Source organism: Lithobates pipiens, unplaced genomic scaffold (assembly GCF_037356315.1).
Source record: "Lithobates pipiens isolate NorthernLeopardFrog02 unplaced genomic scaffold, aLitPip1_a1.2 Scaffold_22, whole genome shotgun sequence".
In the NCBI taxonomy this organism is placed as follows: domain Eukaryota; kingdom Metazoa; phylum Chordata; class Amphibia; order Anura; family Ranidae; genus Lithobates; species Lithobates pipiens.
In genome coordinates, this window is record NW_027507784.1 from 14,578,531 (window position 1) to 14,602,327 (window position 23,797).

The following is a 23,797-nucleotide window of genomic DNA, read 5'->3' on the forward strand; positions in this document are numbered from 1 at the left end:
TGACCCCCCTTGCCCTTACCTGCAGACGCCCATGCTGGGGACAAAGAAAACAGTAAAACCCTGTGCTAACTGGTCTTCGGTGTGTTCCTTGCTCCATGACTTGTGTTCTGCGTGTGATTCCTATTATCAACCTGGCTTCCTCCTGAATTGGTTTGGATCCTGCTCTGTACTTCTGTTCTACCTGTTCCTGACCTCAACTTCGTCCCTAACCTTGAATCAGCTCCTGAATTGTGGACCTGAGCCTGATCTGTGACTTTGATACTGCTTCTGATTCTGCTCTATGCCATTGACAGTTGCCTACTAGGGATGAGCCGAACATCCCCATGGTTCGGTTCACACCAGAACCTTCGAACGGACCAAAAATTTGTACGAACTTTAGAACCCTATTAAAGTCTATGTGACTCAAACGTTCGAAATCAAAAGTGCTAATTTTAAAGACTAATATGCAAGATATGCAACAGCATCAGCAATAAGGGGTATCTTCAGGTGTATACTGTGCTGGAGGCACACAACACCCACTTTAACTCCTGCAGATGCCTGTATGAGAGAACACCAGCAATAAAGGGTAGATACAGTTGTATACTGTGCTGGAGGCACACAACACCCACTAACTCCTGCAGATAGCTGTATAAAGCCCCATACACACTATCAGATTGTCTGCTCATTTTTTTCATCAGATTTACCAAAAGCATATAATATGGGGTCAAAACTTAGGGGTTTCAATGTGTATGCAATCAGGCAGGCCCTTGTATTACATGGTTTTGGTAAACCTGAAGGAAAAAATCAGCAGACAATCTGATAGTGTGTATGGGGCTTTAGAGAACACCAGCAATAAAGGGTAGATACAGGTGTATACTGTGCTGGAGGCACACAACACCCACTAACTCCTGCAGATGCCTGTATTAGAGAACACCAGCAATAAAGGGTAGATACAGGTGTATACTGTGCTGGAGGCACACAACACCCACTAACTCCTGCAGATGGCTGTATTAGAGAATACCAGCAATAAAGGGTAGATACAGGTGTATACTGTGCTGGGGGCACACAACACCCACTAACTTCTGCAGATGCCTTTATTATAGAACACCAGCAATAAAGGTTAGATACAGTTGTATACTGCGCTGGAGGCACACATCACCCATTTTAACTCCTGCCGATGCCTGAGAAAAAAACACACTGTCCCTGCCCATCTTGCTCTTTTTCCTGCACGCCGGAACACTACACAAGGCCGCCACGCTGTCGGCCTTATATAGTGTGGGGCGTGTACTAAACCCCCCTGAGCTATAATTGGCCACAGGCATCCTGCCTGTGGCCAATTATGGATCTCCTCGCTGCCGGCGCTGTGATTGGCCAAGCATGCGGGGTCACATCGCATACTTGGCCAATCGTGAGCCAGCAATGCACTGTGATGGCGTAGAGGATTGTGGACCGTTCTTGCCACACGAATTTGAAACGAACGGTCCACAAAGTTCTGAATTCGCCAATAGACGAACGGCCGATGTTCGAGTCGAACACCGAGCTCATCCCTATTGCCTACTTACCTTACTTATTGCCTGCTTCTATGCACCGTCCTTCTATATACCTGCTGACATCATCCACGAGCTCTGCCATCCTAAACTTTCAGAGAAGTCAGAGTTCACTTTTAACTTCTGCTGATTCGCCTGCTGACAGCATCTCCAGTTCGAGGTTCTGCAAACTACATCCTCCACCATTCGTGCTCCTCTTGCCCCTTTGCACCCTGGAGCTCACCTTCAAGGGATGCTTGGGCAGGAGATACAAGAAAGGTCACCCTCTTCATATACCTGAGAGCTTGCCAGCTTTGGGCCTGAGTTGTCAGCTTTTTTATTTGGTTTACTGGCTCATCCCCAGCCTGTGGCATATTTTTTTTCCTTTTGTTATGTTGAGTATTGGTCCGGCATTGCATAGGCTTCACTGTTCTATAAACCAGGTTAAGGTAACCCTCCGTGTCCCCATGCCACGTTGCTTTTCACAATGTGGCCATCCAATCTGCAGTAATCTTTTACACCCATCAATAAATCTGACCCCTACTTCTTTACATTATGTCTTCTGCTGAACTGCCAAACCTATGTGCAGTGGTTACATGGGGTGACAGACTGTCAGAACCAACCAAAATGGAGGAGAGAGTAGAGGGATCCAGACAAGCAACAGAGAGGCACAGGTAAGTGCCTTGGCTGCTATTTTCACTCCCTTCTTCATCACCATCGCCCCTACCCCATGGAAATCTTTGGCCTAGCCACTTCAAACATTTACCAGGTACATTCGTGCTCAAAAGTTTGCATACCCTGGCAGAAATTGTGAAATTTGGGCATTAACCACTTGCTGACCGGGCCATAGCCCGAAATAAGACGGCTACAGCGCAGACAGCATATTCTGGGAGGGCGCCCATGGACGTCCTCCCAGAATCTTGCTCCTGCACACCCCCAACGTCCCCCCCACCCCGGGGCACGCACCCGGGAACATCCATGACCCGGAATACCCGTATCACAGATCACGGTAAATAGCCGCTGATAGCGGCCGTTTACCACGTGATCGCTGCGTCAAATGACGGAGCGATCACTTGTACACAAACCAGCACCACGTCATAATGGTGGTTCCTCCCTCCCCTGTCTGTACTGCTCGGTACAGTGCGAAGGGCAGGCATGTACTGGCCATCGAGACTACCGGGAGTTACCCGGTGGGCCAATGGCTTAGTGGGCCACTCTGATGTAAGGTGGCTGGTGATGGGACACTCTGATGTAAGGTGGCTGGTGATGGGACACTCTGATGTAAGGGGGCTGCTGATGGGACACTCTGATGTAAAGGGGAGCTCATGGGACACTCTGATGTAAGGGGGCTGGTGATGGGACACTCTGATGTAAGGGGGCTGCTGATGGGACACTCTCATGTAAGGGGGCTGCTCATGGGGCATTCTGATGTAAGGGGGTGCTGATGGGCCACTCTGATGTAAGGGGGCTGGTGATGGGACACTCTGATGTAAGGGGGCTGCTGATGGGACACTCTGATGTAAGGGGGCTGCTGATGGGACACTCTGATGTAAGGGGGCTGCTGATGGGACACTCTGATGTAAGGGGGCTGGTGATGGGACACTCTGATGTAAGGGGGTGCTGATGGAACACTCTAATGTAAGGGGGCTGCTGATGGGATACTCTCATGTAAGGGGGCTGCTCATGGGACATTCTGATGTAAGGGGGTTCTGATTGGACACTCTGATGTAAGGGGGCTGGTGATGGACCACTCTGATGTAAGGGGGCTGCTGATGGGACACTCTGATGTAAGGGGGCTGCTGATGGGGCACTCTGATGTAAAGGGGCTGGTGATGGACCACTCTGATGTAAGGGGGCTGCTGATGGGACACTCTGATGTAAGGGGGCTGCTGATGGGGCACTCTCATGTAAGGGGGCTGCTCATGGGACATTTTGATGTACAGGGGCTGCTCATGGGACATTCTGATGTAAGGGGGTGCTGATGGGACACTCTGATGTAAGGGGGCTGGTGATGGGACACTCTGATGTAAGGGGGTGCTGATGGGACACTCTGATGTAAGGGAGTGCTGATGGGGACACTCAAAATGTAAGTGGGCTGGTCTGGATGAAGTCCAGGGCCAAATTTCTGTCCCAGTCCAGCCCTGGCGAGGGGAGAGGGGGAGAGATGGCAGCAGCGCTGTGGGCTGGATGTGTAGTGCCCACAGCGCTGCTCGGTGACAGTAATCTGCAATACTCTGCCAATACTCGCTAAAACTCTGCAATAAATTTGAAACAGAAACAAATCTTTTTTTTTTTTTTACGGAATTTTCAGTCTTTTTTGATTTATAGCACAAAAAATAAAAAACCCAGCAGTGATTAAATACCACCAAAAGAAAGCTCTATTTGTGCGCAAAAAAAGGACAAAACTTTCATATGGGTACAGTGTTGCATGACTGAGTAATTGTCATTCAAAGTGTGAGAGCGCTGAAAGCTGAAAATTGGTCTGGTCACGGGGGGGGGGGGGGGGGGTTTAAGTGCCCCGTGGTCACGTGGTTAATACGTGGTGAAAACCACGTGGTGAAAATATGACTAATTGTGCCAAAAAAAAGAAAACTGTATTTTATTTAAGGACAGTGATCACAAGAAGCCATTTATTATCACACCATTTTTTTGGATCCATTTTTAAATCATGATAACAGAAATCACCCAAATGGCCCTGATAAAAAGTTTACATTCCCTGGAATGTTTGGCCTTGGTACAGACACAGAAGGTGGCACACAGAAGGTGGCACACAGATGCGACCCTCGTTGTCCTCCTCGGATGCCGCCATGATACCCGGAGTGACTTCCGAGTATCGCGGCTCCGTCGCTGTGAATGGCCGGAGCCGCGATGACGTCACCCCCCACGCATGCGCACGGGAACCACCACTAACGGCATGATTGCCGTTAGCAGCATCGTGCTCAGTGCGCCTGTGTGCGCCACTGTCTACGGCGCATGCGCCGTAGACATCGGTGCCTTACTTTTGCAAATATCTCCTAAACCGTGTAGGTTTGGGAGATATTTCTTGGACCTACAGGTAAGTCTTAATCTAGGCCAGTGTTTCTCAACTCCAGTCCTCAAGGCGCCCCAACAGGTCATGTTTTCAGGATTCCCCTCAGATGAAAACGGCTGTGGTAATTACTAAGGCAGTGAAACTGATCAAAGCACCTGTGCAAAAATAATGGAAGGCCTTGAAAACATGACCTGTTGGGGGCGCCTTGAGGACTGCAGTTGAGAAACACTGATATAGGCTTACCTGTAGGTCAAAGTGGTCTATAGGGGTTTACAACCACTTCAAAGGGGTTGTAAAGGTTCGTTTTTTATTTTCTAAATAGGTTCCTTTAAGCTAGTGCATTGTTGGTTCACTTATCTTTTCCTTCAGTTTCCCTTTAAATGTTTTTTTTCTTTGTTTTCTTTGTCTGAATTTCTCACTTCCTGTTCCTCCTCAGTAAGCTGTTCAGTAAGCTGTTCTGGCTGACTAACCACCGCTCGGATGATGGTGAGAAGTTTACTGAGGAGAAACAGGAAGTGAGAAATTCAGACAAAGGAAAAAAAACATTTAGAAAGGAAATCGAAGGAAAAGGTAAGTGAACCAACAATGCGCTAGCTTAGAGGAACCTATGTAGAAAATAAAAAATGAACCTTTACAACCCCTTTAAAGGTTAATTTCCCACATTTGTGCCTTTTTAAATTGCAATTAGTGTCTGTATAAATAGTCAATGAGTTTGTTAGCTCTCACATGGATGCACTAAGCAGGCTAGACACTGAGCCATGGGGAGGTAGAAAAGAACAGTCAAAAGACCTGCGTAACAAGGTAATGAAATTTTTACAAAAATGGAATAGCATGTAAAAAAGATATCCAAAGCCTTAAATATGCCAGTCAAATCACTTATTAAGAAGTGATCGGCGGAATGTCTAAATATTATCCTGTAACCAAGGAAACAAATGTTGGGTGTCCCCAGCCAGGGGGAGAATCATTGCTTTAGATGACCAGGAGTATGGTGGCTCTCCAGCAAGGAGAACAGTGAACGGCACAGCAATAGCATCACCAAATCTCACTCCAAATATGGTGAGACTATGAGTCAGAGAAAGCAATGCCTTACCAATGCCCCAGGGCTCAAGACTGGAATGGCACTGGCAAAGGCAGCTGGCAGTAGATGCCATTCAGTAGACTTTAATAGGAATATACAGGGCAATGCATCAAAAATTCAGGACGTCTTTATTATCATATGACGTCCGCAGGAGGGATCTCCCATCCTGGGTGGGAATCCTATGAAGTCCTGGGCTTCCCGGCCGTCTGGGATGCGCGCGCCCGGCGGCGACCGCCATGTCCGCCAGGCCCCCCGCGATTGCCTGTTAACAGAGTCAGGATGTGGATCTGTGTGTGTAAACACAGATCCACGTCCTGTCAGGTGAGAGGAAACCGATCATGTGTTCCCAGTACAGAGGAACACCGATTGCTCTCCTCCCTTTTGTGAGTTCCCTCCCCCTACAGTTAGAATCACTCCCTAGGTAACACAATTAACCCCTTGATTGCCCCTAGTGTTAACCCCTTCCCTGCCAGTGACATTTATACAGTAATCAATGCATTTTTATAGCACCGATCGCTGTATAAATGTGAATGGTCCCAAAATGGTGTCAAAACTGTCTGATCTGTCCGCCGCAATGTCGCAGTCACAATTAAAAATCATCGCTAAGATCGCCGCCATTCCTAGTAAAAAAAATAAATAATCATAATAAAAATGACAAAAACGATCCCCTATTTTGTAGACACTATAACTTTTGTACAAGCCAATCAATATATGCTTATTGTCATTTTTTTTCTCAGCCCCCCCCCCCCCAGCTCTCTCCTCACTGGCTGTGGTTGACAGCAGCAGGAGCCAATGGTTCCTTCTGTTGCCTCTCTATTCACTGAGGAGAGAGAGAACCGGGAGAGCTGCTGCTCTCATGCACATCGCTGGATTTCGATCGGGCACAATTCCACTCAATGACACAAAAAATCTGCCCCAATTACACCAATGATGGGGCACCATTCCTTCCAATGACAGCAACGATGGGGTACATTCTTCTGCTTCCCACTGAGACCAATGAAGGGACACAATTCCTCCCAATGACACAAAAAATTGGGCCCAATCACAGCAATGATGGGGCACTATTCCTCCCAATGACAGTAATGATGGGGCACAATTCCTCCCAATGACAGCAATGATGAAGCACAATTCCTCCCAATGACAGTAATGATGGAGCACAATTCCTCCCAATGACAGTAATGATGGGGCACTATTCCTCCCAATGACAGTAATGATGGGGCACTGTTCCTCCCAATGACAGTAGCAATGGAACAATTCCACCCAATGACAACAATGATGGGGCACAATTCCTCCCAATCACAGCAATGATGGGGCACAATTCCATCCAATGACCGCAATGATGGGGCACAATTCATCCCAATGACAGTAATGATGGGGCACTATTCCTCCCAATGACAGCAATGATGGGGCACAATTCCTCCTAATGACAGTAATGATGGGGCACTATTCCTCCCAATGACAGTTGCAATGGAACAATTCCACCCAATGACAACAATTGATGGGGCACTTTTCTTTCCAATGACTGCAATGATGGGGCACAATTCCACCCAATGGCAACAATGATGGGGCACAATTCCTCCCAATGACAACAATGATGGGGCACAATTCCTCCCAATGACAGCAATGATAGGGCACAATTCCTCCCAATGACAGCAATGATGGGGCACAATTCCTCCCAATGACACAAATGATGGGGTACTATTCCTCCCACTGAAATGAATGATGGGGTGGAATTCCTCCCAATGGTACCAATGATTGGGCACAATTCCACCCAATGACAGGAATGATGGGGCACAATTCCACCCAATGACAGGAATGATGGGGCACAATTCCACCCAATGACAGGAATGATGGGGCACAATTCCACCCAATGACAGGAATGATGGGGCACAATTCCTCCCAATGACACCAATGATGGGGCACTATTCCTCCCACTGAAATGAATGATGGGGCGAAATTCCTCCCAATGGTACCAATGATGGGGCACAATTCCTCCTAATGACACCAATGATGGGACACTATTCCTCCCAATGACACCAATGATGGGGCACAATTCCTCCCAATGACACCAATGATGGGGCACTCTTCCTCCCACTGAAATGAATGATGGGGTGAAATTCCTCCCAATGGTACCAATGATGGGGCACAATTCCTCCTAATGACACCAATGATAGGGCACTATTCCTCCCAATGACACCAATGATGGGGCACTATTCCTCCCACTGAAATGAATGATGGGCCGAAATTCCTCCCAATGGTACCAATGATGAGGCACAATTCCTCCCAATGGCACCAATGATGGGGCACAATTCCTCCCAATGGCACTAATGATGTTGCACAATTCCTCCCAATGGCACCAATGATGTTGCACAATTCCTCCCAATGGTACCAATGATGTTGCACAATTCCTCCCAATGGTACCAATGATGTTGCACAATTCCTTCCACTGACACCAATGATGGGGCACAATTCCTCCTAATGACACCAAAGACAGGGCAATGTTTTTTTCCCGCTGATGTTGGTACCTCTTCTACTCCCAATGGCCATGGTCTGGCCCCCCTAAAGCTTGAAGGACAGTAAACTGGCCCACTGTTTACAAAGTCTGGAGACCCCTGATATAGGGGAACGTTCCAAAGCTGGTCTTTAATACCAATTTAAACAGAGCCAAATCTAAGAGGTGACCGCCCACCACCCAGCATTTCCCCCCCCCCCCCCCCCATATGTACAGCTGAATAATGGAATTTCCTTTTTCCTTCAAGGAAAGGAGAAAGTTGTTGTGGTGATTGACGATCTGGAGAAAAGTGATGAGGATGAGAAGAGAAGAATTCTAGATGGACAGACAGCCCTGAGAGAATATGCCCAGGAAGTATTCCTCTTCACACAGGAAGATAAAAATTACACCGGAAAACATCTGAAGATAATAGAAGATGGAAAAGTGCAAAAGAACCTGAAAAAATTAAAGAAGGACATTAAATCAAAACGTATGTAAAACTATATACAATGTCCCCCCTCCCCACAAAGTACACATACTATATACTGTACATGTGTATATATTATTCATGAACAATACGTATAATACAACTTATTTTTATTGTCTTTTCAGCCTTAAAAAATCAATTAAAACAAGGTAAGGAGTGTCAGAGCGGCGCAAACATCATTATTGACTGACGCACCCCGGTGACCTGACTTTTCTGACTTTTCTTGACTTTTCTTGACTTTTCTTGACTGCGGTCAAACCCAACTCCAATTTATACAAAATTTGTGAAAGAAAAAAGTTGAATAATGCCCTTGCTATAGGTGTAAGCCATTTATGTGCCTCCTGATGCCTGACTGAAAAACTCCCAGCGATGTCGTACACTTGTGGTCAGGACATTGCTAAGAGACTCCCGGCAGTTATTGTTCACCTTCCCAGGAGCAAGTTCTTTCTCTGATATAAACCCATAAAACATGCACTCTCTCCAGGGGCGGACTCACCATGCCACTAAGGGGCCCGATCAGGGTTGCCAGCCTCAAAAATCCCAAGATTATAGCTGCCCCGCCTCTTCAGTACCTTTTCAATGTGTGTATATGTATTCTGTGTGTGTATACTGTGTAAAAAAGGAGAGGAAATCTGCGCTACAGTGTGTACTTAATGAAAATGTGTGATGCAGCAGTTCTAATATATACCCAAAGTGTAATATACATATAGAGACAAAGAAAAAAGAAGAGAACTGCGCAATCCCCAATATTTCTATTAGGATTTAAACCAATCTCCCTTAAACAGGTGTATCTTGTGATCTGTAACTCTAACACACCGAACTTATGACTAAATAAACCATAAAACATTGCTTATAAATGTATACAGTGAATATATATATTCCCTCATAGGCTATGAACCAAAAAGGAAAAAAACATGTTCAATTCAAAGAAAAGGCATATAAAGTAAACTCAAACGGTTCTAAAACTATATGTGATAACATAAAGTCCATAAACAGTCCAACTGGTATGACCCCAGACGACGTGAATTTTTCACGAAACGCGTTGGGTGGCGTGACACGCTTACTTGCCTCATGTGAACCGGTACTAGAAGGGATATCGATTGGTGTTCGCGATCGGCCGACGCTTGCCCAGTTTGATGATATGCCCGATGTTCTTTCATGTTTGTAAGTGCATCTTTTGTTTTTTATATTCGTAAATGATTTTACACTATTTGGAGCGCTTTTTTTCCTCCCTATGGTGAACCCTCCTTGATTCTACAATGCTATACATCTGAGACCCGCTTCAAACAGCGTCTTCCCATGCTGGACGGTGTATGACTGCTGTATCTCCTAACCTGCCTTACGATAGTGTTCCATTTGGAGGGCTCAAGTTTGATCCATCTGCAGACCCATTTTGTGATTAAGCGCTCCCTACCGGGACATCTGGTAAGGGGCTATTATTACTTGTCTGGTGGAGGTGCACCTGGTTTTTCTTCACGCTGATTGAAAAGCTTTACGATTGAATAGATCCCTTCCACACAGGGTGTCTCTCCAGTTGGACTGTTTATGGACTTTATGTTATCACATATAGTTTTAGAACCGTTTGAGTTTACTTTATATGCCTTTTCTTTGAATTGCACATGTTTTTTTCCTTTTTGGTTCATAGCCTATGAGTGTATACTGTGTGTCTGTGTGTGTATACTGTATGTATGTGTGTGTGTGTATATACTGTGTGGCCCCATAATCTCCTATTGCCCGGGGGCCCCATAATCTCCTATTACTCGAGGGCCCCATAATCTTCTATTGCCCGGGGGCCCTATAATCTCCTATTGCCCGGGGGCCCCATAATCTCCTATTGCCCGGGGGCCCCATAATCTCCTATTGCCCGGGGGCCCCATAATCTCCTATTGCCCGGGGGCCCCATAATCTCCTATTGCCCGGGGGCCCCATAATCTCCTATTGCCCGGGGGCCCCATAATCTCCTATTGCCCGGGGAGCCCCATAATCTCCTATTGCCTGGGGAGCCCCATAATCTCCTATTGCCTGGGGGCCCCATAATCTCCTATTGCCCGGGGAGCCCCATAATCTCCTATTGCCCAGGGGCCCCATGAGTTGTCAGTCCGCCCCTGACTCTCTCTCCCCTAACACAGTAGTTCTGAGCTCAGAGTTTTAGACCTGACGATATCTCTAGGAGTTGTTCAGTCAGGCTCCAAGAGGTACATATACGCCCTACGCCTATAGCGAGGGCATTATTCAACTTTGGCCACAATTTGTTTTTATCTTGTCTGCTGAGGAAATTATTTGGACAAGTTGAACTGTGAACTTTAGATAAAAAGAAAAAAAAATCAACCCTGGCTGCAATGCTGATGCGCTAAGGTTGAGGATGAACCTCAGGGACCTGTCACGTGATAGGAGGCTGCTACTCCAATCAGCTGCTGCCGGAGAATTCCTCCACCCTGGCGCTACATGTAACAAAGGGAATGTTGGTGACATGACCTTTTTTGGCCACATGGCCATATTTGGACAATGTTATTCACCAGATATGGCCATATTAGGTCAATGATGTCACCAGCATCTCCGCCCCTTTGTTACGCACAGCTGTGGAGCGGGGGAATCTCCTGGCCACAGCTGAATGGGCCAGTGGCTGTCAGAAACCACATAATCAGACCGAGACAGAAGTACAGTTAAATCACACTTGTTTAATAATAAAAGTAAAAAGAACAAACTTAGTAAAAACATAGCCAGAGTTCAGTAACCGGAACGGATAGTCAGACAAGCCAGAAGTCAGGGATCAATGTAGTGAAACAGCAAGCAGGATCTGGAGCCAGAAGGGATGTCAGCAAAGCCAGTCTTTAAACAGGAACGCAGGGGATCATCTTTGTGATGTTGACCACAATGAAGGCAGAGATCCTCTGGACTGGATGGCTTAAGTAGGCAGGACTGACGAGCAGGATATCGTCAACAGCTGAGTAACTGTGGATAGATAGGAGCTGGCAATTAGCTGACAGCTGAGTGGTCAGCTCAGAGAGCCCAGCCCTGACAGTGGCCTGCTATTATGTGACAGTCAGGGCCAGAATAAGGGGTGGGCAGGAAGAGAGGCTGCCCTGGGCGTAGCTGTATTCTGCAGGGATGGAGGGTCCGCCATTCTGACTATATGCCTGACAGGAATAGTGACAGCGGCATCACTACTCCTGTCAGCTGCTGGAACCAGTGAGGAGAGCAGTAGAGAGCTGGAGGTTGTGCTGTCTATTTCCTCTGGGCCACAGAGGTCTCCCACCATGAACAGCCTCCTTTTTTGCAAATACTCCACTCTTAATAAAAAATCCTCCTATTGACAAGCAGATGATTGATGGCGGATCCTTTAAACTTGCAAATAATGTTATGCCATCTTTGCCCTGGGCGCTGGTGACCTTGTCCCAGTACTTTTTGACAGCTCAATGAGGGTTCAGGCTGAACCCAGTTTGTCCCGAAAAACCTCAGGGACCTGTCACATAATAGCAAGCCCCTGTCCCAATCAGCTGTGGCCAGGAAATTCCCCAGCTCATTACTACTCACCTTATCTCCGGAGCTGTCCTCTGTACCAATTATTTTCTGAAAAAAAAGTGTGTGTAAAGGGAGCGGCATCTATCTGGATAAAAAAAAAAAACAATGAAATCTGATAAATTAATAAAACCTTTTAACCGCTTCACCCCCTCAGAAGATTTTACCCCCTTCCTGACCAGCGCACTTTTTGCGATTCGGGCACTGCGTCCCTTTAACTGACAATTGCGCGGTTGTGCGACGGTGCACCCAAACAAAATCAACGTCCTTTTTCCCCACAAATAGAGCTTTATTTTGGTGGCATTTGATCACCTCTGCGGTTTTTATTTTTTGCGCTATAAAAAAAAAAAGAGCGACAATTTTGGAAAAAAAAGCTATATTTTTTTTACTTTTTGCTATAATAAATATCCCCAAAAAAATATATAAAAAAAACATTTTTTTTCCTCAGTTTAGGCCGATACGTATTCTTCTACATATTTTTGGTAAAAAAAAAAAAAAAATCGCAATAAGCGTTTATTGATTGGTTTGCGCAAAAGTTATAACGCCTACAAAATAGCGGATAGTTTTATGGCATTTTTATTATTTTTTTTTTTTTTTTTTTTACTAGCAATGGCGACGATCTGCGATTTTTTTTTTTTTTTTTCAGGACTGTGATATTATGGCAAACACGTCGGACAATTTTGACACATTTTTGGGACCATTGGCGATCAGTGCTATAAAAATGTCACTGGCAGAGACGGAGTTAACACTAGGGGGGGCGATCAAGGGGTTAGCTGTATTCCCTATGTGTGTTCTAACTGAAGGGGGGGAGGGGACTGTGTAGGGGAGATGACTGATCGCTGTTCATACTCTGTATGAACAGACGATCTGCCTCTTCTCCCCTCAGAGAACCGGAAACTGTCATCAGGAAGTATTTTCTGAGACTGGATGTTTCCACATCTCCCAGTTTGAATGGCACCCAATGTTATTCGACTCACTCCCTATGATCCCGAGGCCCCAAGGATCCGACCTCCTGGGAGGTACAGCATCCAAGCAACCTGGGCTCACGGGAGAGTGCAGCAGAGACCCGGCGCCACGTCATTGAATGACCCTCTATGCAGAATTCAACTGTCCACCACCAAGGACGAAAAAGGAGGTAAGGGGACCTGTGGACCTGTGACATCACATGACCAAAGCAAAGACCCCCTGAATAGGTATGTATACATATTTTCAAACAAAAATGATCAGGATGCTGCCCCAAAGAGGGTGGAAGGGTACACTGAAAATGAGCTTTCAGGAATTGGAAACCCCCCCCTCCCCTGCAGTGGGGATCCCAGCACTGCAAGGGTTTAATGCTCCCTATGTCTAGGGCGTACAGGCATTATTACTTATATACAGGGCCATCTTTAATATTGCCCTGGGCAAAGATTTGCCTTTGGGCCCGCCCCCGACTTAAAATCAGGTCAGGCAGCAATTAAGATTGGTTGCTAGAGGTTACAGCATATCATTACTGCTCATTGACTGGATGCTAGAGGTTACAGCAAACATTAAGACTCATCAATTAGTTGTTAGAGGTTACAGCAGATCATTTCTGCTAACCGATTGGTTCCTAGAGGCTTCTGCACATCCTCACCGCTAACTGGTTGCTAAAGGTTACATGTTTACCACTCACTCATTGGTTGCTAGAGGCTACATGCTTACCGCTCACTCATTGGTTGCTAGAAGTTACATGTTTACCACTCACTGATTGGTTGATAGAGGTTACTGCGCATCATTACCACTTACTTATTGGTTGCTAGAGGTCACAGCACATCAATACAGCTCACTGATTGGTTGCTGAAGGATACAGCACATCATCTCCTCACTGCCTGCATACCACACCATGAAGCAGCGCTCATGTATTTACAAGTGACAATAGCGGGCAGCTCAGCAACCAGCGCCCGATCCCAGAGGAGGAGGAACTCTGCTGAAAAAAAAAAAAGCTGGCGGGCAGCACAGGCTCCAGGGGCAGCTGCTTTGGGCCACCACCAAGCAATGGTGGGGCCCTGGCCAGATGTCCCATTTGCCCTGCGGTAACTCTCAGAGATACAAACACACATAAAAAAATCATCACTGATTGATGAAAATAATATATAAAGCCATATACAGTATAGCTATATTGCTTCTTCAGAAGCTGTGAGGCAAATATTGTCTACAAAAGAAAAAAAACAAAAAAACAAAACATAAATATAAGATATACAGACTACATAACAGTCAAATACAAGTACTAATATACAGTAACATTAGGTACAGAAAATAACATGAAATGATACATAAGAATAAGAATCAAAAAAGAAAATAATAATAAAATAATAATAATAATAATAATAAAAAAATTATAATATATTCTCCTCATTACAACACCCCTAGACATAATGAGGATTTAACTCTTGAGGTGTAAGGGTGTTTTTTTTTTTTTTTTTTTTTTGTGCCCAGATCATAGATGGGATTTAATATAATATAATATATATAATTATATAATATAATTTAATGTACTGTAGATTGGCCATGTATCCACCCCCTCCCTGTGACTGGAAAGGAATCTATTATTATTTTAAAAAGGTAATTATTTTTTAACCACTTGACCTCAGGAAGGTTTTATCCCCTTTATGTGGGGAAAAAAAAAAACAAGAGGGAGGGGTGGGGCAAAGAGATGCCACCAGAATGCGATCTGGTGGCATCTCTTTGCCCCACCCCTCCCTCTCGTTTTTACCGTATTAAGTCCTTGCTTTTCTGAAAGGTATAGTGTCCCAGAATAGTATAGTGTCCCCCAATAGTATAGTGTCCCCCAATAGTATAGTGTCCCCCAATAGTATAGTGTGCCAGAATAGTATAGTGTCCCCCAATAGAATAGTGTCCCAGAATAGTATAGTGTCCCCCCTAATAGTGTCCCCCAGCAACCAGTGATGCTGCGTGCGCCCACCCCCTGCTCCTCACCACAGGTCTCGGAGTTGACAGAAGACCGCGCCCGCCCCCCTGCTACTCGCGGTTCCCGGGTCGCGGCTCTCCATATCTCGTACCTTCCGCCCCTTCAGTATTTCAGTTGTGCCCTCCTGCATTCAAGGTATGTGGGCCACATGTTAACTAGTGATCACTAATGGGCATATTTTTATTCTGCACACTGCTTGGCATATTTTGTTAAAGGTTACGCTGATGGGCACCTTTTTTTATGATAAGGGCCACTCTGATGGATACATTTTATTTCAAGGGGCTGATGGGTATATTTTTCATGTGCACACTGATGGGCATATTATCTTAAGGGGCACACTAATGGACACATTTTGTTGTGCCCATCAGAGTGTCCCTTAACATAAAATGTGCCCATCAGCGTGCCCTTTAAAATAAAATGTGCCCATCAGAGTGTCCCTTAACATAAAAGGTGCCCCTTAAGCATAACCCTTATTTTATGTTAAGGGGTACTCTGATGGGCATATTTTATTTTAAGAGCAACTCTGATGGGCGCATTTTGTAACAAGGGGCACTCTGATGGGCACATTTTACGTTAAGGGGCACGTTTTGTTGTGCCCATCAGAGTGCCCCTTAATATAAAATGTGCCCATCAGGGTTCCCCTTAACATACAATTTGCCCAGCAGAGTGTCCCTTAATATTATAATAAGTATATTCTTGTTTTGAAATATGCCATCTTCGCCCTGGGCACCAAATGGCCTTGTTCCAGCACTGGCAGTGTGCCTAACAATTGTACGTGTGCTGATTTTACTCGCTTACAGACTGGCTGGCTTTTCCTCCTAATTTCAGCTCCGAATGATAAATGAAAAATTTTTTAGAAAAAGATCTGTGCTGTGATTGGCCACAGCAGTCAGTAGGTTCACAGCCCAAATCATTGGCTGAAAGCCTGCTGACAAACTCGCCCTGTGTCCAATCAGCTGCACAAGAGGCAGGGGACGTTCCCGCTCCTGTAAACCCAAGAAGTTTGGCGTGACATACGGGTACGTTGCGATGCCCAGTGGAGTCTCCGGCCAACAGGAAAATTTCCTGCTGGCTGGTCGGCAAGTGGTTAATTTTGTACTGATTTGGTGTTTTTTGGGTTTTCCTGGAGCTTAGCTTTGAGCCCATGTCACAATTGTAATCCTGACATTGGTGACAATTTGTCAGTGATAGGATCCCTATACAGAGCTGAGGCAATACTTGCCTGTTTCCACAGTGGGGTTACCTCTCTGGAAGGACGAGCGAGGTGCCACTCACAGAAATGCTACAAAAATGCCACCTTACTTATCCAACCGGTAAGGGAGTGACACCATGGAAACAGACGGGTATTTCTCTGCCATGTATAACAAGATCGCTTCCCCGCTGCCCATCATCAGGATCGCCAATGTGCCATGGCCCTTACCTTCCAGACCCAGCTAGGGAAATAAAAGCATTCTCACTCAAAATAAATGTAACACATTGCTTTTCTGTTCTACAGGAGGAAGAACCAAAAAATAAAAATAAAACAAAAGACTAGAAGACCAAGCGGACTATTTTAGGATCCTGGACAAGTTGAGAAGAATGCATGGCCAATGGGGAATCCCAAAGATTGTAAACATTAATTATAGATCACTGTAACCTTCAATCTTCTCTATATAAAAGATTATGTCATATCTTCCCCTATTATAATACTGTCTCCTATCACTTTGGACCAGGGCTCCTCAAGTAGGGTTCCTCCAGAGGTTGCTGGGGGCTTCCTTGAACAATGACCAATTTCTGCATCTTGGATAAGTTCCAACTGACACCACTGCCACCTAAACAGGGAGGTATTAGAGTCGGACCAGGTAGGAGGAAGTTTTGGGAAGGATAAGGGGGTGGGATTGGGGTTTCACACCCTGCATTGTACACCCCCGAACTCTGCACTCTGTACACAGTGCACCCCTGAACTTTGTACACAGCACACCCCTGAACCAAGCTATCTGTACATAGCACACCCCTAAACTCTGCACTCTGTACACAGTGCACCCCTGAACCCTGCATTCTGAACATAGCACACCCCGGGAACTCTGTACACTGAACATAGCACACCCCTTAACTCTGCAGATAGCACACCCCTGAACTCTTCACTCTGAACATAGCACACTCCTGAACCCTGCCCTCTGTATGTAGCACACCCCTAAACTCTGCACTCTACGTAGCACACCTCTGAACCCTGCACTCTGAACATAGCACACTCCTGAACTCTGCACTCTGAACATAGCACACTCCTGAACTCTGCACTCTGAATATAGCACACCCCTGAACTCTGCACTCTGAATATAGCACACCCCTGAACTCTGCACTCTGAACATAGCACACCTCTGCACTCTGAATATATCACACCCCTGAACTCTGCACTCTGAACATAGCACACCTCTGAACTCTGAACATAGCACACTCCTGAACACTGCACTCTGAACATAGCACACTCCTGAACCCTGCCCTCTGTATGTAGCCCACTCCTGAGCAAGCCAGGATCCAGTAGCAAATATAACAGGTAGGGATAAGCAGAAGCATTGTCAGTAACAAGCCAAAGGTTGTTAACAACTGGTTGCAAGTAGGGATAAGCAGAAGTGTAGTCAAGGAACAAGCCAAGGGTCGGAAATAAGTGGTAGCGAAGATATGGGTGGCAGCAGGACTGACAAGAGCGACTTATTGGCTGAAGAGAGCACAATAATCTGGCAAACAGGAAATACAAAGGCATGGCTCTGATTGGAAATTTATGGGAGGATCAAAGGGTTCAAGGTTCACAGTAAACAAGGTTCAAGGCGGGATCATTTGGGGAATTGTCTATGGAGCTGTCTAGTATTCCAGGTGGCTCAACAAGCTCTGGCACTGCCAGACACAACAGATGCCCCCGGGTTCAGATCCAGGCCCTGACAAAAAAAAATATATATATATATATATATATATATATATATATATTTATATATATTACAGTATAATTTCTGTAGGGGGAAAGGGGAGAGCTCAGAGCCCCCAAAACACATTGATTGTTTTCTATTTTTTTTTTTTATACTTTCCCTTTAATTCCCCTCCATCTTTTTCCTACCCCTTTTCCTTCTTTCCTTCTCTTTTCTCCTCTATCTCCTTTGTTATTTAGTATGTTTAAAAAAAATCCTGCTCTGTATTTTTATGCATTTCCACTACAGTATATACTTTATTTATTGGCGTATAACACTCACTTTTTCACCATGAAAATCAGGTGTGAATATCGTGTGCGTGTTATACACCAATACAAAAATTTTAGTTTTTTCCTGAAACTTCCCTCTTAAAATTAATGTGCGTGTTATACACCTGTGCGTGTTATACGCCGATAAATACGGTACATAATAAAATAAACAAAATTCTGCCGCACTGATAATAATACATACCACAATAATAAAGTGAATAATAATAAATAATATAAAATAGAGTATATACATGTGGAATTGCTGCACAAGAAATTGTAATTTAATTACATTGTAATGTAATTTAATGTTATTAAAGACTATCTTTCCTTTTCTAACCTTCTGTGGCCACTGCATTAGTTTTTTTCCAATACTTCAATACTTTTTCAATACTTTTTCAAAAGTATTAAAATGTATATAACTTCCAACAACGAACGTCTCTTTTTTTTTGCTCCCTTTTGGTCTGTTAAATATACCCCGGCAAGCGTAAAATCCGTGTAATAAGTGCAATAAATAACTCTTAATCCCGCCATAAATCTTGGGAGCTGATAATATCCTGTGCTCTCTGCCGGTGCTGAACTCTCATTGGTCACATAGTTCCTACTTACCTCTGAGGACTACAGAACACCCTCTATGTTATAGCAAAAAGGGGGCATAAAAGGTAGGTGTTTGTAGTACTGCCCTAGGGTGACAACACTACTTCTGTATACATACAGTGCAGTGAGTGAATGTTGTCACCGAATAAAAAAAAGAGAAAAAGCCTCATCCGCAGACATTGGGAGCAAAAAAAAAAAAAAAGTAATTTGAAGAAAACCTGTGGTTGGACTTTAAAGGCACAACAAACACGGGGAGTACGAAAAAAAATATTTAACATTTATTGAAAAATTCATATAGTATAAAGACCAGAGACATGAAAGAAATAAGGATAAAAATCACATATGGAGACAGAAATCGATACACGATATGAGCCCTAATGCATCTACGCGTTTCGTTGTACACTTCTTCAGGACACATTTGGGGTTCAGAAATTGCAAAGAAGAGAAGAATCTCACTATCTTCTTGCAGGAATATCATGCAAATACGTGTTAATCAATCAGTGATTGGACAAAAAAAAAAGTTTTCCAATAGAGAAAAACATATGAGAAAGCTCAGGGGCAATCGAAGCTGAATACCGCTGAAACCTATAGAGGCCACCTGTGGGCTGATCATCAAAATCTTATTGAACATGGGATATTGGATGGGAGATGTGCCGTGCTGTGGGCCATGGTGACGAGATCAAAAAGGATCCTTAGGTCACAAAAAACACCATAGGTAGAAGCCTAACTATTTATCCAATACCGTGGATCCAGATCCCAGCTAGCATCATCCCAAATAAGTATTTGGTGATATATATCTTTGTAGCGGCCATAACCCATTGCAGGGCGGCCTTGACTTATCGGGCTGACCAGTTACCTTCTCTCGGCCTGCTCTTCCACATCTAGGGGTTCCCTGGGTTGATACCCAACGACTTGTACACTGACACAGATGAAGTCCTCCTTAAAAGGTTTTATTTTGCAGTAAGAACTCTCAATTAACACAGTCTCTTAGGGAACAGAGGGCACGGGGTGAAGAACTCGGGCACCTTGAACTGCAGGTCTAGCAAAGTCTCTATTTCCACCCAGAGAGTAGCCTCTCGCAGCTGGGCACTTCAAGGCTGAACAGATCCCTAGCCAGAGATCATGGCAGTCAGCACGTTGACTCAAAACTTGAACAATCAACTAAAGGTGAACAGGAACCTTTTTGCCTGTTCCCTGGAACGTTGCCCGTCTCCTCAATGGTACTGGAAAAGTGTGAATTTGTCAATGTCCTTCCCAACTCCGTAACCATGCCCTTCTCAGGATGCCACTTGCCGGCCCTCCTCCGAAGAGTCCTCCCCCGGTCACTTCCATGAGCTGTGGTGTCCCTCCAAGCCGAGAGCACACCCGGACACTGTGAATCCTCCCTCAGTTACTGCACCTCGGACCAGCAGGGTCCGAGACTCGGGAACAGACGGATCCCTACCCCAGACCAGGCAGGTCTATAAGGGGCCTCTAACAGGAACATGTTGCGGGGTGTCGAACACCCCGTGACCGGGACCCCTCACAGGGCTACCCCAGTCCTGGAACCAAAACAGACCACACGGGCATCTCGAACAACTCCGGAACCCCGAACACGTGACCCACACCCCCTTAAGTACCCCTTCCTAGACTCCTCAGCGGGCCGGACGCTCCCGCTGATTGGCTCCGAGAGGACAGATACCTAAACATCCAACCAGACCTGGTTCTGGCCTGTCATGTGCACCTCACCGCTCACATGACCAGGCAGAACTTCCAAACACAGCCTGGCTAGACTGGTGTTAAGGCACAACCTACACAATTAACCCTCAGAACCTTTATTGTTCTGAGACCAAAAAGTAGATTTACAGGCGTGTGACATTTTGTCCATAATGTCATCCGCTACATCTTTTATATACAGTATCTCACAAAAGTAAGTACACCCCTCACATGTTTGTAAATCTTTTCATGTGACAACACTGAAGAAATGACACTTGTCTACAATGTAAAGTAGTGAGTGTACAGCTTGTATAACAGTGTAAATTTCCTGTCCCCTCAAAATAACTCAACACACAGCCATTAATGTCTAAACCGCTGGCAACAAAAGTCAGTACACCCCTAAGTGAAAATGTCCAAATTGGGCCCAAAGTGTCAATATTTTGTGTGGCCTCCATTATTTTCCAGCACTGCCTTAACGCTCTTGGGCATGGAGGTCACCAGAGCTTCACAGGTTGTCACTGGAGTCCTCTTCCCCTCCCCCATGATGACATCACAGAGCGGGTGGATGTTAGAGACCTTGCACTCCTCCACCTTCCATTTGAGGATGTCCCACAGATGCTCAATAGGGTTTAGGTCTGGAGACATGCTTGGCCAGTCCATCACCTTTACCCTCAGCTTCTTTAGCAAAGCAGTGGTGGTCTTGGAGGTGTGTTTGGGGTCGTTATGTTGGAATATTCTGAAGGGAGGGGATCATGCTCTGCTTCAGTATGTCACAGTACATGTTGGCATTCATGGTTCCCTCAATGATCTGTAGCCCCCCAGTGCCGGCAGCACTCATGCAGCCTCAGACCATGACACCCCCACCACCATGCTTGACTGTAGACAAGACACACTTGTCTTTGTCCTCCTCACCTGGTTGCCCCCACACACGCTTGTCACCATCTGACACCAAATACGTTTATCTTGGTCTCATCAGACCACAGGACATGGTTCCAGTAATCCATGTCCTTAGTCTGCTTGTCTTCAGCAAACTGTTTGTGGACTTTCTTGTGCATCATCTTTAGAAGAGGCTTCCTTCTGGGATGACAGCCATGCAGACCAATTTGATGCAGTGTGCGGCGTATGGTCTGAGCACTGACAGGTTGACCCCCCCACCCCTACAACCTCTGCAGCAATTCTGTCAGCACTCATACGTCTATTTCCCAAAGACAACCTCTAGATATGACGCTGAGCACGTGACCTCAACTTCTTTGGTGGACCATGGCGAGTTCTGTTCTGAGGGGAACCTGTCCTGTTATACCGCTGTATGGTCTTGGCCACCGTGCTGCAGCTCAGTTTCAGGGTCTTGGCAATCTTCTTATAGCCTAGGCCAGTGATGGCGAACCTTGGCACCCCAGATGTTTTGGAACTACATTTCCCGTGATGCTCATGCACTCTACAGTGTAGTGGAGCATCATGGGAAATGTAGTTGCAAAACATCTGGGGTGCCAAGGTTCGCCATCACTGGCCTAGGCCATCTTTATGTAGAGCAAGGATTATTTTCTTCAGATCCCTAGAGAGTTCTTTGTCATGAGGTGCCATTTTAAACTTCCAGTGACCAGTATGAGAGAGTGAGAGCGATAACACCAAATTTAACACACCTGCTCCCCATTCACACCTGAGACCTTGTAAAACTAACGAGTCACATGACACCGGGGAGAGAAAATGGCTAATTTGGCCCAATTTTGAAATTTTCAATTAGGGGGTGTACTCACTTTTGTTACCAACGGTTTAGACATTAATGGCTGTGTGTTGAGTTATTTTGAGGGGACAGCAAATTTACACTGTTATACAAGCTGTACACTCACTACTTTACATTGTAGACAAGTGTCATTTCTTCAGTGTTGATAGAAGAAAAGATTTACAAAAATGTGAGGGGTGTACTCACTTTTGTGAGATACTGTACAGTGGAACCTTGGTTTACGAGTATCGCGGTTAACAAGCATTTTGAAAGAAGAGCAACTTTTTAAAAAAAATTCTGACTCAGTTTGCAAGTGTTGTCTCATAAAACGAGCAGTATTCAAGCCAACGGGGTGTGCAGTACTGCATTTAGCCAGAGGTGCGGGGGGCGCCAGTGACACTCGGAATTGTTCTGAGCCATTTGAAAAGACTCGGGATCAATCGGAAACACTACGTTCCTGAGTGTTTCCCAGCCTTTCCGAGGGTTTCCGTGTTCAGCCGAGCTATCCCAGAGTATTTCCGAGGCTCTCCGGCACCACCCCACCCCCACCTCTGGCCACATGCGGTATTGCATGCAATAGAAGTCAATGCGGAACGAATTATCTTAGTTTCCATTGACTTGTATGGGGAAACTCGCTTTTGATATGCGAGTGCTTTGGATTACAAGCATTCTCCTGGAACGGATTATGCTCGTAATCCAAGGTTCCACGGTATATACATTTTTTATATACAATATGTCTTATGATGCAGAAATAAATTGATGCAGGGACATCAGTCTACAAAATGCCCACAAGATGTCCCCATTGAGACAGGGTCCATCTTTTGTAATAGTGGGCCATTTTTTACAGTATATTCACATTGATTGCTATAAGTGCTGCTTTTTAACCACTTAAGGACCGCCTCCTGCACGCAGAATGGCACGGCTGGGCACAAGCACGTACCTGTACGTTGCTTTTTAAGTGCCCAGCCGTAGGTCCGTTGCGTGCCGCCGGCGGTGCGCTCCTGACCCGGTTCTGAGCTCCGTGACCTTGGCCGGGGGACCAGTGGACCCGATCGCCGCTGGTGTCCCGCGATCGGGTCACAGAGCTGAAGAACGAGGAGAGGTCTGTGTAAACAAACCTCTCCCCGTGCTTCCAACTTTGGCTGTCACCGATCGTCTGTTCCCTTTTATAGGGAAAGACGATCAATGACGTCACATGCCAGGCCACGCCCCCTACAATAAAAAAACACAAACGTCATACATAACCCTTACACTGCCCCCTAGTGGTTAACTCTTTCACTTCCCATGTCATTTACACAGGAATCAGTGCATTTAAATAGCACTGATTGCTGTATAAATGACAATGGTCCCAAAAATGTGTCAAAAATGTCCGATGTGTCCGCCATAATGTTCCAATCACAATAAAAATCGTTGATCGCCGCCATTACTAATGAAAAAAATATATTAATAAAAATGCTATAAAACTATCCCCTATTTTGTAAACGCTATAACTTTTGCGCAAACCAATCAATAATCGCTTATT

General features: G+C 45.4%; 1 protein-coding gene across 1 annotated transcript in view; it reads left to right on the forward strand.

Annotated features, from left to right (window-relative positions):
- LOC143923322 (uncharacterized) overlaps positions 1-18,695 on the forward strand; it is a 32,736-nt gene extending 14,041 nt beyond the window's left edge. The window contains exons 3-5 of the mRNA XM_077446931.1: positions 8,374-8,595; positions 8,718-8,741; positions 16,554-18,695. Of these exons, the coding sequence (XP_077303057.1) occupies positions 8,374-8,595; positions 8,718-8,741; positions 16,554-16,573 (266 nt within the window). The 3' untranslated portion in view covers positions 16,574-18,695. The remainder of the gene's footprint in view (positions 1-8,373; positions 8,596-8,717; positions 8,742-16,553) is intronic.
- Positions 18,696-23,797: the final 5,102 nt, after the last annotated feature.